This window comes from Staurois parvus, unplaced genomic scaffold (genome assembly GCF_062004578.1).
Source record: "Staurois parvus isolate SC_StPar_1 unplaced genomic scaffold, SC_StPar_1.0 ptg000011l, whole genome shotgun sequence".
NCBI classification, from domain to species: domain Eukaryota; kingdom Metazoa; phylum Chordata; class Amphibia; order Anura; family Ranidae; genus Staurois; species Staurois parvus.
Genome location: NW_028317807.1, coordinates 12,628,772 through 12,646,041, shown reverse-complemented (window position 1 = coordinate 12,646,041; position 17,270 = coordinate 12,628,772). Strand labels below are relative to the sequence as shown.

Genomic DNA, 17,270 nt, shown 5'->3' with positions numbered 1-17,270 from the left:
TCAGTGGAAGGAAAAATGGTAGGGAAAATGGCCCAGTGTCTGTGGAAGGGAAAAGTGTCAAAGAAAAAAAAATGATATCAAGGGGTGGGGAAAGCACTTGTGTTTAATGGGCTCTACATATATAGTGACATCACCTAGATTGCGTATGAGAGGCAGAGCCCAATGCTTGATTACAACAATGGGCAGCAGCAGGAGTATATGCTTTAACCTTTACTGCTGTATGTCAAGCAGTAGACAGAGGGAAAATCTCACTGTCTGAATACAGAGACAGGCATCGGGACATAGTGGAATTATCCTGGAGTTCACAGGACCCTAAAATTTCCCACACACTTTGGGACAGTCCTGTCAAATTCAGAACTGTTGGGAAGTATGAATGCTTTCACAGTCAGTGGGGGGAAAAAGTGTCCAGGTCAGTCAGTGGAATGGTGATCATCCTCAAGAACAGTGGATGGAAGAATGCCCTTGCAGTCAGCAGGATGAAAAATACCCCAGCAGCCAGTAAGAGGAAGAATGCCCCAGCAGTCAGTGGGAGGAAGAATACCCCAGTGGTCAGTGGGAGGAAGAGTGCCCCAGTTTCATGAGTCAGTGAAAGGAAGACTGTCCTAGCAGTCACTGGGAGGAAGAATCAGCTGGTAGTCAAAGAAGGGAAGAATATCCTGTCGGTCAGAAGGATGAAGAATTATCAAGCATTCAGTGGCGGATATACTGCTCTGGCAGTTAGTGGGGGGGGGGGGAGAATGCCCTAGCAGCTAGTGGGAGGAAGAGTACCCCACTGTCAACAGTCAGTGGAAGGAAATCACCCTGGAGGCCAGTGGGAGGAAGAATGTCCTAGCAATTGGTAGGATGAAGAATGCCCCAGTGGTCAGTGAGAGGTAGAATGTCCTGGTAGTAAGAGGGAGAAAGCCCTGGCTGTCAGCGGGAGGAAGAATAATTAAGCACGAGATTGTGTCAAACGCGTTAACAGGTCCTGTATTCATCTCCTGGTGTTTTGTTTGTCCTATACATTAATAAATATACACTATATTCATCAATCCTCCGGTGTGCCGCTGACCCTTCTTCCTGTTGCATCATGTGTGGTAGAGAGCCAGAGCCTGTACCTGTTGTGGATTGATCTGGATTGTTTGACTGAGCTCTGTTCTTAGGAAGAATGCCCTGACTGTCAGCAGGAGGAAGAATGCCCTGGCTGTCAGCAGGATGAACAGTGCCACAGAATCAACAGCCAGTGAAAGGAAGACCATCCTTGTGGTTAGTGGGAGGAAGAATGTATTAGCGGTTTGTGGGAAGAAGAATGCCTCAGTGGTCAGTCAGAGGAAGAACCTCCCAGTGGTCAGTGGGAGGAAGAATGCCTTGGCAAATAATGGACTGAAGAATGCCTTGGCAGTCATTGGGTAAAAGAATGCCCCGGGGGTCATTGGGAGAAAGAGTGCCTTATTGTCAGACGTCAGTGGGTAGAAGATTGCCAGTCAGTATAAAGAATTCCCTGGTGATCAGCCAAAGGAAAAATTCTGTAGCAGTTATCAAGACACTGAATGCCCTGGCAGTTAGTGGTAGTCATCAGTCAGTGAGAAGAATTCCCTGGTGAGCAGTGGGTGGATAATAGCCCACAGGCAGTCAGCAGGAAGAGGAATGCCATGGCAGCCAGTGGGAGGAAGAATGCACTGGCAGCCAGTGGGAGGAAGAATTCCCTAGTATCAGTGGGAGGAAAAATGCCGTTCTGGAGTGATTTTAATATATAGAGAACAGTTATGGCCACAGAGCATATCTAGTTAAAAAGTCCTCTTTTACACCAGCAGTTGGGTGGCATTAAAACCACACAGCTGAGCTGCGTCTCTGTTGAAAGGACCAAATTTTGATCCAAGTATGGCTGGCTTAAAAGTGAGGATGTAGAAATTGAAAGAGCTGATCAGGATGTTCAGGCAAGATAAATAATATGGAAAAGCTTACAATCTAATAGTGAATGTGGTAAGATACAGAAAGGGCTCTATGTGGTAGAAAAGATGATACAGAAAGCGGAATAAATTAAAATCTATTAGGGTATATGAAAAGATGCAGAAGGTGGAATATTTTATAATCTAATGTTGGACTGGATAAACTTGTATATTTTTTTAAACAGATTAACTATGACTGTAACTGTAACTATTAGGGTGTAACAGAGGATGCAGAAGAAGAAAAAAAAAAAAAAAAAAAAGTACAGTATAATAGGGTATAAAGAAAAAGACAGAAGCTCTTACAATAAATTAGGGTATTTAGGGAGGTTATAGAAAATAGAAGAGCTCACAAGCTTTTTTTTTGGGGGGGGGGGGGTGGGGGGGTGGCAGAGAGGAGGAGGGCAGTGCAGTCAGAGATGCCTTTTTGTTTTAAACCTCTGCTTGGGAAAGACTTTTTTAAATTATACCTGGTGTTAGTCTTTAATATTATTGGAATATGTGAACATGTGCGAACAAAGAAGTTGGCTCAGGAAGAGGACCCAAAGCTGTCAACTTGGTTAGTGTCCCTGTTAAGTTTTAATCTGGCTATGCAGATATGGAAGCAGTAGAAAAACATGGTACTTCCAGACATGAAGATTGAGTATCTCTTGCTAGGGAGGGAAGCAATCTGTGGCTTTGTTTTACAGCACAATTAGCATTATTATTATTATACAGGATTTATATAGCGCCAACAGTTTGCTCAGCACTTTACAATATAACGGGAGACAATACAGCAACAATACAGTTCAATACAAGAGGGATAGGAGGGCCCTGCTCCTTGGAGCTTAGAATCTAGGAGCATTGCAACTCAGTGCATGGTGTCCCAAATCCTTTAATCAGATTTAAACCTACCTTGAAAATCATCACTGGAATCTAAATAAGACAAGTGACTGTAAGTTATTACTGACACTTTCAATATGTTGACATGAGTTTTAGGAACTGTACATCTTCTGATGTCCACACATCTTTAAGTTATCAACCTCAAAAATGTATATAAACATGTCAGATCTTCACATTGGTAATGGAAAAGGTAACGGCACTTGTAGGTATATATAGTACATAATACAGCTAATAAAAGTAGTCTCTGTACACAAAGCATGGAACATTAATGTGTTAGATATATTGCTATAGAAAGAACAAATATTTCTCATCAGACTGTGCATCTAGGATTATTTTACAGGAATCTATGATTTTAAAATACCTGTAAATATAATTTATGTGCCTGCATGTAAAATACACTTACCAAGATCCATGCTTTTTGACACTTTCAGGTAACTTGTATCAGGTTGTTGAGAAGACTCTGCTGCTGGACTGTAAATAAAGCAAGTGGAATTTTTAGCATACTTGTAGCAGAATGCATACCACCTTCAAGTTACAATATTGTCAAGGCACCCCAAAGAAATCTATGATCATCCATTGTCACATTTTAGTAGAAAGATAACATACCTTCAGCAAACATACCCTGTATGATGGTCACCATTTACTGCTAAAAACTCAACTGATGCCCTGTTCAGTAATGTACCAAGTACTAGCATGCATTATATGGGCAAAATTGTGTGGACACCTGGCCATCACACCTATATAAGCTTGCTGGGCATTCCATTCCAAAACCTTAGATAACAAAGCTGAACTCCAGGAATGGAGCTCTTTCGTAAAAAGTGAAGGGACTCTATGAGTTGGATCTGATGAGATGCATGACACCTCCTGGGCTTATCTCTATTATTTACATCTGACAGGTTTAGAGAACTCCTTGAAGAGCTATTGCTGTAGTTCCCTAAGCCCAGCATTGAACCTTCACTCAGCACCTTCAACAGTAGAGTCTCTGCAGCTGCTATGCCCGCCCCTCCCCTCATCCTGCCTAATCACAAAAGCCCTTGTATTATGTGAACATATTCAAAAAGTACAAAGGCTTCTGTGAATGGGCAGCAGACAAGATGGGTAGATATAGCTAAGTGTGTGTGCTTCTCTCCTTTCACATTCTTAGCAGAGTCATAAACTTGTCAAATGTAAATAATAGAGATAAACCCACAGTGTTATAAAGGAGCTGAGTTCCAGGAATTTAGCTTTAAAATTGAGTTTGGAAGAACAAAGAGGGAAGGCCCATGTAAGAGCTTAACCACATTCAATAGCAAATAATAATAATATGATTATTATAATAAATAATATTTAGTTAGCTTCCTTCACTTTTCTGGCTAGTCTTTCCATAAGAGTTTGGAGTTTGTCTATGGGAATCTGTGAACAAAAAAACTCTTTACACATTGTTGGAAGCATACAATTGTCTGAAAATGTCTACATATGTTGTAGAATTAACAGCAACTTCACTTTTGATGTGATGTTTTATTTTGGATATTTTCATTTCCTATTTAGTATTAATGATAACCAGTGGATGTTTGTTTGGATTTATTATTACAGTTTATAAATAATAATAATATTAATAATAAATTCCACATGTTCATATTGTATGGTAGGGGTCCTCAAACTTCTTAAACAGGCAACCAGTTCACTGTCCCTCAGACTGTTGGGGACCGGACTATAGTTTGAAAAAAATATGAATGAATTAGTATGCACACCCACAACTTATTTGTGCACCAAAAGATGCAGCACGCAGGAACTTTGGTGTGCTTTCAGAAAATGCAGAGAAAAATGTGCAACCTAATAGAAATCTATAGGACTGCAGCTATAACTGCGGGCAAAATGCAGGAAAACCCCCTTTACATTACACAGTCCCTGCACCTCTGACCCCCCTTACATTACACAGTCCCTGCACCTCTGGACCCCTTTACATTACACAGCCTCCTTGTACATTACACAACCTCCTAGCAAATTACACAGCCCACTTTCCAATACACAACCCACATCGCATTACACAGCCCCTTAAAGCTATTCTCCCTACCTCACATTATATAGACTCAGCAGCTCTGCCCCTTCCTACCTTACTTGCCATGCAGAGTGGGAGATGGCTGGAGTTAATTTTTCATATTAACAAGCTGGTGATTGGGACCACCTAGCAACCAATCACCAGTTGGCTAACTTGAAAATTTAACTCCAGCAGCTCCTGTCCTCTTTTCAGCGAAGTGTTCTATCTCCTGCTTTCCGATCTGCTGTGTGACAGCAAGTGACGGAGGCAATCCGATCGGCGGCCCTGGATGTCACTCCTCTGGCAGATGTCACCCGGACCCCTGTTGTATGGTATTGTTCCCTCTTTGGCTAAAATGCTCACTGGTGACTGAGATTATGCAGCTTTGTGGAAATGGTCCAGACTGTGCCAATTTTATACCAACTGTATTGCCATGAACTGATGTGCCAGTAATGTACTAATTATGTGCCTGTAGTCATGTTTCTGTAGTGTCAGTAGAGTAATACTTCTGTATCTGTGGATGGCTTTCAGGGGTGTACTGATTCTGTATCTGCCAACATGTTTCTGGTATGTCAGTAGCATACTGATGCTGTGTCCACCTACTGTACATGTTTCTGGTTAGTCAGTATGGTACTGACTCTGTGGGGTTTATTTACTAAAGCTGGTTTACTCAGACTCTCATGCACTTTTGCATGGAAACCAATCAGCTTCCAGGTTTTATTGCTAAAGCTTAATTGAACAAGCTGAAGTTAGAAACTGATTGGTTACCATGTACAGGTGAACGAGATTCTGAGTGAATCATCTTTAGTAAATAAACCTCCTGTCTACATACATGTTTGTTGTGTGTCAGTAGTGTCCTTATTTTGTGTTTGCCAATTTGTTCTGGTGTATCAATATGGTACTGATGGTTTCTCCACAGGCATGTTTCTGGTGTGTCAGTACTGTACTGATTTTGTTTTTGTGGAGGTTTATGCAGACTTGATTCTCATTCTAATTGTGTTAATTTGATTTGGGTTCAGAATCTGGGTGCATCATTATGATTTTGTCAATGTTATTTTATTGCAAGTTTTTGTAAATTATTTTGATGTTGTATGGTGTGCATATATTGGAGTGGATGTGCCACAAGGTGGGAAGGTGCTATATAAATATTTGTAATAAATAAATAGGTTGATAATATGCCAAGAGGACCATTTTTTTAAATGACCTGCCCCTATTTCAAGTGCAGCCTCTGCCTACAATGGCTAGACACACAAAAAAAGTGTCCCTGGAAATGTTTTGACTCCTACTTCTTGTTATGAGTACAGTGTACATGCCACTGAGCATTCATCTGCAGAGTTGTAAAACTTTATAAAATTTTCACACATTAGTTGCTACTGGTTGAATGCTATACATTAGAAATAAAATCTCAACACTCCCTTGCGCATATGAGCCCTAACACCTGTCTAAAGTAAAGTGGCTACCTTCACTGTTCCTGTTCTAGCAGGGTTTTTTGGACTAATGGAACCTTTTTTTTTTTTTTTTTACTGTGAGTTGATCACACTCACACACTGGCTTCTAATGATCCAAATTAAACTGTTTAATATAATTGCATTCATACAGAACTCAGACAAGATGACACTGACCCATCTGTGTGCCTTGAAACAATTTTAACAAAATTGTTATACCATGGCAGACATTCCTCCAGTCATGTAGTGTAGTTAAGAACATCAATTAAGCTCACAAGAGGTTGTCAAGAAAAAAATGATTTTTTTATATTTCCAAAGAGATGTATGGTATAAATCAGACAGGGTTCCTTCATGAGAATGTCACGGTTCAGATACAGCTAATTTATCATATATGTATCGTATATTGTCAAAATGAGGGCCTATTTTGTTACAAGCTTGTTTTGGCTAATTGTAGACATAATTTTTCAGTACAATGATCTGCAGTATGCTAAACCTAGTCAAATGATAAGTCCAGATTTTTTCCCTTTAACCCCTTCCTGCCACTGCCTCCTTGGCCTTTACGAGGTTCTAAATGCTGGGAGATGGAGGTAAGTATTCCAATCATGTGACCGCTGTGATTGGCGGTCACATAATTGGAAAGTTCCCGATTATAAGTATGCATGGGGAGCTTTCTGGTACCCTCTGGTTACTGTGCTGCGAGCAGGCTCTCAGCAAAGTTATATGTGTACATAGGGATGCATATATGCAGCCACTCGGTGTTAAAACCCACCTGCAAAGAGGCCGCATATATGTGTACCTCTGAAAGGAAGTGGTTAACTTAGTAACATGCACAGCTATTACAAGTTTGCACACATATAGTAACCTGTATCAGACAGATTTCAGTTTTCAGTTGTGTAGAGTAATAAGAAAAAGTGCCCATTCCTACCAGTATATTGTGCAATGCATGTGAAGTTTTATCCACTGATATAGTGGGGTTTTCACTCAAGTGTATTGCTTTCCATCAGTTTCAGACCAGCCAGGAAAGTACATTTTCAGTAATTTTCAACTCACAGGGTTAACCTTGCAGAGGTTTTCAGTATCAAAACATACATTTTCCAGGCTTTCACGTATCCAGACTTTGTAGTCCCTCTCTCCCACTAAGACTCGTCACTTTGTCTGTCAGCTTTCTGATAAATGAAATGCAAGAGCCGAACAGGCTCCTGCCTAATGACACCTTTCTGGTGATGGCTTGGTCAGAACTGGCCACCTGTCATTGATGCCAGGGTAGACACTCTCCTAGTGTCTTTCTCCACATACAGACCTTACTCCTGCAGCAGCTTGTCTCCAGGGGAAAGGAGCCCTGAATTATAGCCAGATATTTGATTAAAAAGTCTGTGCACACCTGCACCATCAGTCTACTGGTCTCCAGTAAAATGTGGACAGAGGGGTAGAAGCCTCATCCCTCCCAAGAATCTTTGAAGCCTCCAAACTCCTGCACCCAATCTGGGAGTTGACAATCCCACAGAAAACTACAAAACCAGTTTTCTCCAATCAAAATAGGCATTCTGGAGTTCCTTAACCTGCATCAATGAGAACCCTGTGTAACATATACGTTTTTTTTTCACCGCGGCAGGATGCAGCACTGTCACACCACCCATTCCTCCAAAGTAATGTAGCATATCAAACTGTGTATGATACTGGAATAAATGTTATAGGGAGCAACATGCAGATATGAAAAAAGCCCAACACGTGATAAACTCATGATATCATGCCAACACACTGGTGAAAACGGGCTCATATGAAGTTATACAGCACAATGAGAAATAGATGTCATCAATACTGTGCATCAGAGTTGGGCTTTTCAAATGGTGGGGGGAGGGGGAGAATCTACCCAACCAAAAATGTTCCCTCCTCCCCTCTGCCCACAATTTGTCTCTTCTGCTATTTGCTGTACAATTTAATTTCTGAAAACCCTGTCACTATAAAATCTACACTATTAACCTTATATTTGGTCATTGCACATTATGTGTGTTGCTATGAAAACACTCCTTCTATTCCAGTACAGCACACTAAATGTGCTGCTATTGACCCTTCCTTTGTCATGCCCCTCACTTTGACCAATATCTGACTCCCCAGCTTTGGAAAGCTCCCAGATATGTTCATCCGATGCATGCCCTACCTTTTGTTTTGCCTCTGATGATCCAGTACTATACACACTCACTGCACAGTGATGGACAAAGGCAGAGAACACAGAAAGGTCCCACAACAACATTCTACACGTCTCGGTCAACATCAAGCCCGATTGGCAGACCCAGATGCTGAGACAAGTGTGGCAGAAGGGAGTGGGATCTCAGCTGCAGAAGATGAATGGGTGTTCACATTATCACATTAGAGGGGGAGGTTAGAGCGCAGTTTGACATCTTCACCTTGGATGACTGTGCATAATTCAATGTTATCAGATAAATATAAATATATGCAGTACCTTTGTACATATTCATTCATTTACAAAACATATATTTTTTCAAATATCCATGATGTTGCACAAGTCTCTATAGAAACAACTGTTTTGTAATATCTATAACTGTCCGTAACGGTTAGATTTTACCAACATAGTGTTTATACATCATATTTTGTTCTAATGTACACCCATACTCTTTAGCATTATACATTTTTCAGTAATGCTTTTTTTATCCTCACTGTCTGCTCTGATGGTATGCATACAGTGCACATTCTGTTTTCTATATTTGGCTGAAAGGAGAACTTCACTGGAAGAAAAAAAACGCCAAAGCAATTTAAGAAAAAAATAATAATTGTGTCTACTGTTTTCAGAGTTCTCATGACCTGAAAGGTCATTTTTGGATGGATATATTCTAGAAATTAGGATATGGATGAGCAGTCTACATCAGAAAACAAAATCTTGCATTTAAGATCGAACGTCATGTTCTTTCTTCCTAGGTTTCAGATTTTGGTTTTGATGATACATGGATCTTAAAAGTGTACCTGCATTCAGGAAAAATCCATGAAATGACCTCAAGTACTGTGAGTAGACACCATCTGCCATCTGTAAAGCTGGGTACAAATGTTAAACAGTATTTTGCTGCACTTCAGGGAGCCCCAACCAATCCTACCAATGTCCTAAAAAGTCAAGCATACTGTAGGTATGCTTCAATCATATCCCACAATGCAGTTGTCTTTGTAATGGTCCCTGGGATACTGCTTTGAAATTATGCTGTGTAATTAAAGATGTGGAAAAATGCTGTAAAAAAGGGGTTACTGGGGCAAAAAGGAGTAATTTGGAATTTGTAAATCAAAAATTTAGTCCACAACTAAAATTATCAAAATTAAAAGAGATAAAATACAAAGATAATAGTGTCTGCATAATAAACACACACACACACACACACACACACACACAGAAAAACTAAGCTATTTATTCAGAATATCCATGGTGAGGGCAAGAACTGCATATGCAAACCAGTGCAGGGTGTTATCTAAACCTGTGGTATGATGCTAGAACTTACAGCTACTGTCAGCTCTAGCTACCTATACATGTCTGCTGCCATTCATAATTAGTGTGCTATCACTTGCCATAGACCTGCTGATTTTGTGCTAGGACACAAAGTCAAGTGGTGACCAGTCCCAAACATGGCCATGACCAACTTTTGGTCCTGAGACATAATTTAAGAAACACTGCTTTAAACTCTAGATGGATTAATTGATTAATTAAAAGGGAACTAATTATTATGGTTGTCTAATTTAGCCCCCACAGCTTTAAAAACGTATACACTATTGTTAAAAGGTTAATATGTAGAGAGCTAAACATATATAATTTCATCAGCTTTAGAAACTTAGTTGTTCACAGCAGAGCACTTTTTTCCATGCTTAGCACATAAAGTGGAAGAAGCACATTTTAGGATATTCCCACAAAACTGGAAGCATCTAGTACTGAAAATCTCTTGCTCCACTTACATAACAGTAAAATCAAATACATGAACTGGGAAATGTATTTCAGTAAGCATGTCAGAGATATATGGGAGCAGCAATTGCTGATATCCTTTGGCAAATGCTTGTTGCCTACCAGGATGATCCACTAGAGCCAGTACTTTGTGTCACTAATCTGAAACAAGCATGCAGATGAGAGAAATTTGCAGGAAAAACATTCAACTGTGTGTATGTGTTGCCCCTTCGCCAGCTGGATGAGAAAAGCATCATCCCCTTGCTTACAAAACCACTGAAAAACATCAGGTTATATCAAGTTATTAGGAAGGGAGCAATACCTTGCTCAGTCAGCCAGCAAGTTAGTAATACACACAAGCCAGTCTTTCAAACCACCATGTTTTGCTAAAAAAAAAAAAATATAAGAACTTTCAAAAGTTGTAAAAGTAATAAATATGTGTAGCATTCAAATCTCCTAATATTAAAACACTTACCTAAACTTAGAGTAATCCAGACGAGGCACATATTTGTCCAAATATTTGTCATCGTTGTCTTTATCTGTGAAAGATAAAATATAGCAATACAATTTTACTTATCTACAAGGTTTGAGAAGTTTATGTCCCACTAAACAGAACATGTGGCACTCACGGATCTAGAACAGGTTTAGAAATTGAAACCAAATAAAAGATGTACAAAATGGAGATACCAGTTGTTACATCTGAGACCAGAACCATGGTGCCAAGGATCAATGGCCAAGGCAATATTTTCATGGCACCACTAATTATCATACCTTTTATGGTGAGGGACTACTTGACAACTGAGACTGTAATTACCATAGCAAGGCTCACAGAGGAGCAGCAGGGGAAGGGGCAAAACTTACAAACTAATTGTCCCCCTCTTCTGGCCTCCTTTGAACATTTATGGGTAAATTCAGCAAATGAACTATAGAGAGAAGTTCAGGGGACTTAGGCAGCCCACAAATTAGTATTTTTTTTCATTCAACCAGCAGGAGAGAACTGCACACCTAAATATACAGAAAGCCCACAGACCAACACATTATAGGAGCCATCATACACAGTCAGGGCACTAGATACTAGCTGAATGCTCTGATAAAGGTTACACTATAAAAAACCATCAATAAAAGCATATGAATTGCCTTGAAAGCTCAAAGAGAAAATCTCCTATGAAACAAAGGAACAATTAACCGTGTCCACATGCTTATAATATGTGTGTAAAGGAAATTGTAAATTCTGTATAAAATTGTATTCTATTTTGTATGCTTTGCCTATGTATTGCACACTGCACTCATTGCGCACACAGCACTAATGTTTTCATTACATGTTTGCATTCTTTCGAAACCGAATTAGAAATTAGCCTGCCTATGTAATACCCCTTGCTACCGTAACAGTTAAATTGTAATAATAATGTGATACCTACATAATCATGTGTATAAAAGACTTTCAATTGTGCCAAATAAGCAGCACAGTTATTTGGAAAGATGCTGAGTGTATCTTTTTGTGTCTGTTCCCTAATGTAGTAGTCATTAATAATTTGGAACCACTAATCCTTATAAGGATATGAGTTGCCTATCAATAAAATTTCAGTATTAATGTCCAGAACAGATGGTGAGCCAGCCAGGAAGGGATTTTCAGGTGACTCCAGAGAATCTGAAATGAGGAGTCTAAGACAATCTGGGATCTTCTGAAAGTCAGCTGGATGAGGTAAGCCCTTTGCTTACATTTGAGATATCAGACTTCCTTGATCAGTAAGGCATTTTCGGGACAAAGGGTACTTATTTTACTCCCCTTAATCGAACTGTATTGATTGGTGGCTATATGTTATGTTGTCACTGTCTATCGTCCATTGGAGTGTTATAGATAAGAAAAGGAAGAATAGTCCTGGTTAACAGGTTATATGAAGCACACATCTGCTGTAATAGTAGATCTAGAGGCAAGAGGGTATAGGCACATGTAGAAAAGAGAGAAGACTGGCCAGTCATTATAGGCATTAGAATTAAGTAAGGGAATGAAAAGTAACAGGACACTCTCAGAAAATGCCCAGCACAACAGGGAACGCTAGAGAATACATGAACCGTAGGTGCCGTTCTGTCTATACAGAGTCCCTAGATAAAAGGTTAAAGTGGACAGAGATCCAGAATGAGTAACAGGGTTACCGAGTCCACAGGGAATAAGAATCATGCCGATTAAGCAGCTAGAGGAACAGCTATCTTAGTCAGCAGGATGGATGAAGGGTGAAAGACAATGTAACCTTAGACATAAGGAGAAATGTTGATAAGTTGTGGAATGAATTTAGGGTCAGGTACCACAACTAGGAAAATTCTAAATCATGGGAAAAAGCCAGGACAGAGAAATGAGGGTCAAATTGTATAGAACAATTATAATTTTTGGCCTTGGCCCAAACAGAATATGTTATATGTGTTTTATATGTGGTCGGAGCAAGAAGATGGGATGAACACTATGGATGGCCGTTTGATCATAGAAGTTAGAGTAAGTCAAGTACGGGATTACAGCACATGGAATGCAAGGGATATCAGAGAACAAAATAAGGAAAGCAGAATTTAGAGAGCTAAAACTAACCAACGTAGGACATTTTTGAAGAGAGTTAAAGAGAATGATAGAATGATATGCATTTATTGTGTAAAAAATTGGGAAAATGTAAGCAATATAGAAAGATGTTTGTGTTTGTGTGTGAATGGGTATGCTGGGCCTTTTAGTCCTACATCTATTGTGTGTCCTGTAGCTCTGAGTAGATTTACCCCCTCCCTTTCCCTTTCCTATGAGAAGAATGTGCTGGATGTGATACTGGCAAGGTCAGCAATGATATGACCACTGGTAAAAAAAAAAAAAAAAAACTTAACATTATGTCCCGGCTTAATTAGTCTGATAAACAATGTGATCACAGTAATCATGGTAAAATGAAGGTTAAATGTAAAAGTACACATAGTATAAAATAACACAAATTAATATCCTTTCTTAGTGGAAACTTAAAAAGGGAAATGAGGTAAAGCGTCCTCCTGTAAAGAGATATATCTATGTAATTGAAATTAGGGTGTAATATTGAGATTATCACTCAAGTATTAATCTCTGATACAATGTTAACAATTTTAATGATATAGATATATTTAATTGGTTTAGACAACCTTTGGTTGGAAATGGAGTACAGGTTATTGGGAAATTTGTAATATGGGGTTATTTTAGATTAAGAGGAGGTGTAAACTAAAGTTGCCTTAATACTTAACAGAGCCTAGATGGATGGGATACATGAGAACGTTTTCTATAGCAAGGAAATCTAAGTCTGACAATAACTTGATGTGCGGTCCATAATGTGAGAGTGATAAATAAAATTATAACCAAACCCACACACCTGTTAGCATAGATACCACTTGCAGCCAGCTGTTTTATAGTTTTTTGATCTGAATTATGATTTTTCTATCCTTTCATATTCAGATTGTTGGTATTTTTTATTTATTTTTTTAATACAAAGCAAAAAGTTGTGGATTGTGAAATGTGTCTCTTTCCCTTCTAAGTGCAGTAGTAAGCTCAAGAAAACTTTGGATTACGGGCATCTCTTCATGACCATACAGTATTGTTATCATCTATTATGTTGTGACTTTGGAAAAATATGTAGGACGGAAACTAAGGACTTGTGTTATCTAGCTAAAACTAACAACAGAGCAAGCAACGAGAAATTATAATATTGCCAGGAAAAGGTTGTCTTTTTAGACCATGAAACTGGAGTTCTCACACAAAGAGCATGATAACAAAACAACAAGCCATTGAAACATATTTCATGCAAGCTGGACCCAGTAATGATAGGTTCACTCGGCTATATCAGAGCAGTTGCTGTATGCAAGGTGCAACTAGACAAAGGTACAGACATTATTTTGGTCAATTATTTAACTGTAATGGTTCCACATTCTGTGCAGGAATTATTGCAAACAGTCCAACTAAATATTTGTTTAATGTGAGGTTCATAATGTGTGTTGTTATTTTATTGTTGCATTTGTATTGTTATTTATGTATGAATCAAACTATGAGAAAATTGTACCATTGAACACTGCCACCTTACTGCCTGTGTTGAAGGAGGCTGGAGACAAAGAAAAAACAAATGTGGTAAATTGATGATTTTGGAATCAGCTGCTGTGAGCCAAGTGCAGGACACACTCCCTGAAGACCCAGATATTTGATTTGTTTGCAGATGGATCCCGATTTTATTCAGAGGATGGGAAGACCCATAATAAATACTGAATATGCAGTTATCACCCATGTTGTGAACTATCAAAAGAGTATACATTTATATTGATAGTAGAGATTTAGAGATCGTTTGGGATGGTGCATGATTTTGGTTCCATTTGAAGGGCTAGAAGTTTTTTAAAGCAATCGAGCATGCTAAGTTAATTGATTGGCTGTCTTTAGCCATCCAGCTTATTGCTGAGGTAGCCATACTGAAATTAAAACACACAAATTGGAAGCAGACCAGGCAACTAAGAATGCTGCATTACAGCCCTGGACACTTGCTGGATTCTGGCCCAGTAGAGCTGGGGTTAATAACTAAACTTTGAGAACCCCAGAACAAAGAAGAACAAGTGGTCCACAGTGGGGGCAACTTCTTATGAAAAAGGACTTTGGAAAAAGGTTGATCTTTCATGTCTGCCAGCCACTCTTTTCCCTCCAGCTTGACACATGGACCATGTCATCAGTCAAAAGCAGTTATGGCTGCTTTAGTAAATGAGCATGGGATCCCTTCCAGAGATTACTAAAGGATATATCCAGATGCCCAAGTCAGGATCGTATTAGTATGCACTTGTCTGCATGGACATATTTTCTGAATGGCCATAGGTTTGGCCAGTGGCAAATGCTACTACAAAGGGCACAATAAAGAGTGTTATCCAAAGTAGTTTGTACGTACAGAGTCCAAGAAGCTACAGAGAGTAACAGAGGAACTCTTTTTATGGAAGAGTTTTGATGTTTTATTTTACACTCCCTACCATCCACAATGTAGTGAAAAAAGTACAGTAACTAAGGGGATGTCAGAAAATAGAAAACTATAACCTGAATGTCCTCTACTATTTTATTAATCCCCTAAAGGTATATATGACATTTCTCCCTATGAGATTTTGTTTGAAAGTGTGTTGCTCACTTGCTTATATATCTTTCTCAGCAGCAAAAGTCCTCCACTTGAATCTCACAGGGAATGTTACTGATCTCTTAAGGTTTTTTACAAACTCATTTATGTACTTTCTCTCCAAATTCCAGATCCTAACAGTTTGGAAGGCTCTTGTAAACTAAAGCCAGGTAACTTGTGGATTGTTAAGATATATATATGGAAATGTTTGAAGACACAATACTCCTGTACAATTTACAAAAGACACAATACTCCTGTACAATTTACAAAACATGAAGCAAACGTCACCTGGATGAACACCAGACACTGCAAAAATAACTAATGAAAGTATTTCTGTGTTGTATCTCTGTGTTTAATTTGGTATCCTCTTGGGATACCATTTATTCAAATGCTTTAATTATAAGGGATATATATATATATATATATATATATATATATATATATATATATATATAGTGGAGCAAAAAAGTATTTAGTCAGCCACCAATTGTGCAAGTTCTCCCACTTAAAAAGATGAGACAGACTTGTAATTGGCATCATAGAGACCTCAACTATGAGAGACAAAATGAGAAAAAAAATCCAGACAATCACATTGGCTGATTTGGAAATAATTTATTTGCAAATTATGGTGGAAAATAAGTATTTGGTCACCTACAAACAAGCAAGATTTCTGGCTCTCACAGACCTGTACCTTCTTCTTTAAGAGGCTCCTCTGTCCTGCACTCATTACCTGTATCAATGGCACCTATTTGAACTTGTTATCAGTATAAAAGACACCTGTCCACAACCTCAAACAGTCACACTCCAAACTCCACTATGGTGAAGACCAAAGAGCTGTCGAAGGACACCAGAAACAAAATTGTAGACCTGCACCATGCTGGGAAGACTGAATCTGCAATAGGCAAGCAGCTTGGTATGAACAAATCAACTGTGGGAGTAATTAATAATTAGAAAATGGAAGACATACAAGACCACTGATAATCTCCCTTGATCTGGGGCTCCACGCAAGATCTCACCCCGTGGGGTCAAAATGATCACAAGAACAATGAGAAAATCCCAGAACCACACGGGGGGACCTAGTGAATGACCTGCAGAGAGCTGGGACCAACGTAACAAAGGCTACCATCAGTAACACACTACGCCGCCAGGGACTCAGATGCTGCAGTGCCAGACATGTCCCCCTGCTTAAGCCAGTACATGTCCGGGCCCATCTGAAGTTTGCTAGAGAGCATTTGGATGACCAGAAGAGGATTGGGAGAATGTCATATGATCAGATGAAACCAAAAAACAACTGTTTGGTAGAAACACAACTCATCGTGTTTGGAGGAGAGAGAATGCTGAGTTGCATCCAAAGAACACCATACCTACTGTGAAGCATGGGGGTGGCAACATCATGCTTTGGGGCTGTTTCTCCGCAAAGGGACCAGGACGACTGATCCATGTACAGGACAGAATATTAGACTGTTCAAAAAAATAGAGAAAAACAAAAAAAAAAGAAAGCGCCAATCAACAATATCAATCCTCTCCAGCAGCAAACCTTTAACCCAAACTATTGGTAAAATGTAAAAAATCAGCAATAGGAATGCGCTAAATATATATCAAAATTAACATCATAAATATATGTGTAAAAAGTCCAAACATAAAAAACTTTTTAGTGAAAATAATCCATAAATTTCGTGTATATAAGTGTACAAAAGAAAGTCCAACACCACAAAGAATAGAAAATTTTCTTCTTTAAACATATAATTCCACCGTGCTTTATCCACCACCAAATGAATGGAATGAACTCACCAGAGCTCAATGCTGATTAGATTATAAATCAGCACAAGCGCGTTTGCTCTGGGAGCGATGAGTAAGTAGATCATGAAGTAGCACTCTATAGTCTAGACACTTCCAGATAGCAGGAACAATACTCTGCAGTGATTTTGAGGTATAGCCAAA

At 39.1% G+C, this 17,270-nt stretch overlaps 1 protein-coding gene across 4 annotated transcripts in view; it reads right to left on the bottom strand.

The window, feature by feature from the left end:
• PARD3B (par-3 family cell polarity regulator beta) overlaps nucleotides 1-17,270 on the bottom strand; it is a 1,797,179-nt gene that overhangs the window by 1,067,531 nt on the left and 712,378 nt on the right. For all 4 annotated transcript variants that reach the window (XM_089670923.1, XM_089670934.1, XM_089670945.1 and 1 more), the window contains 2 exons: nucleotides 10,679-10,742; nucleotides 3,211-3,278 (listed from right to left, as the gene is read on the bottom strand). In XM_089670923.1, coding sequence (XP_089527049.1) covers nucleotides 3,211-3,278; nucleotides 10,679-10,742 — 132 coding nt within the window. The remainder of the gene's footprint in view (nucleotides 1-3,210; nucleotides 3,279-10,678; nucleotides 10,743-17,270) is intronic.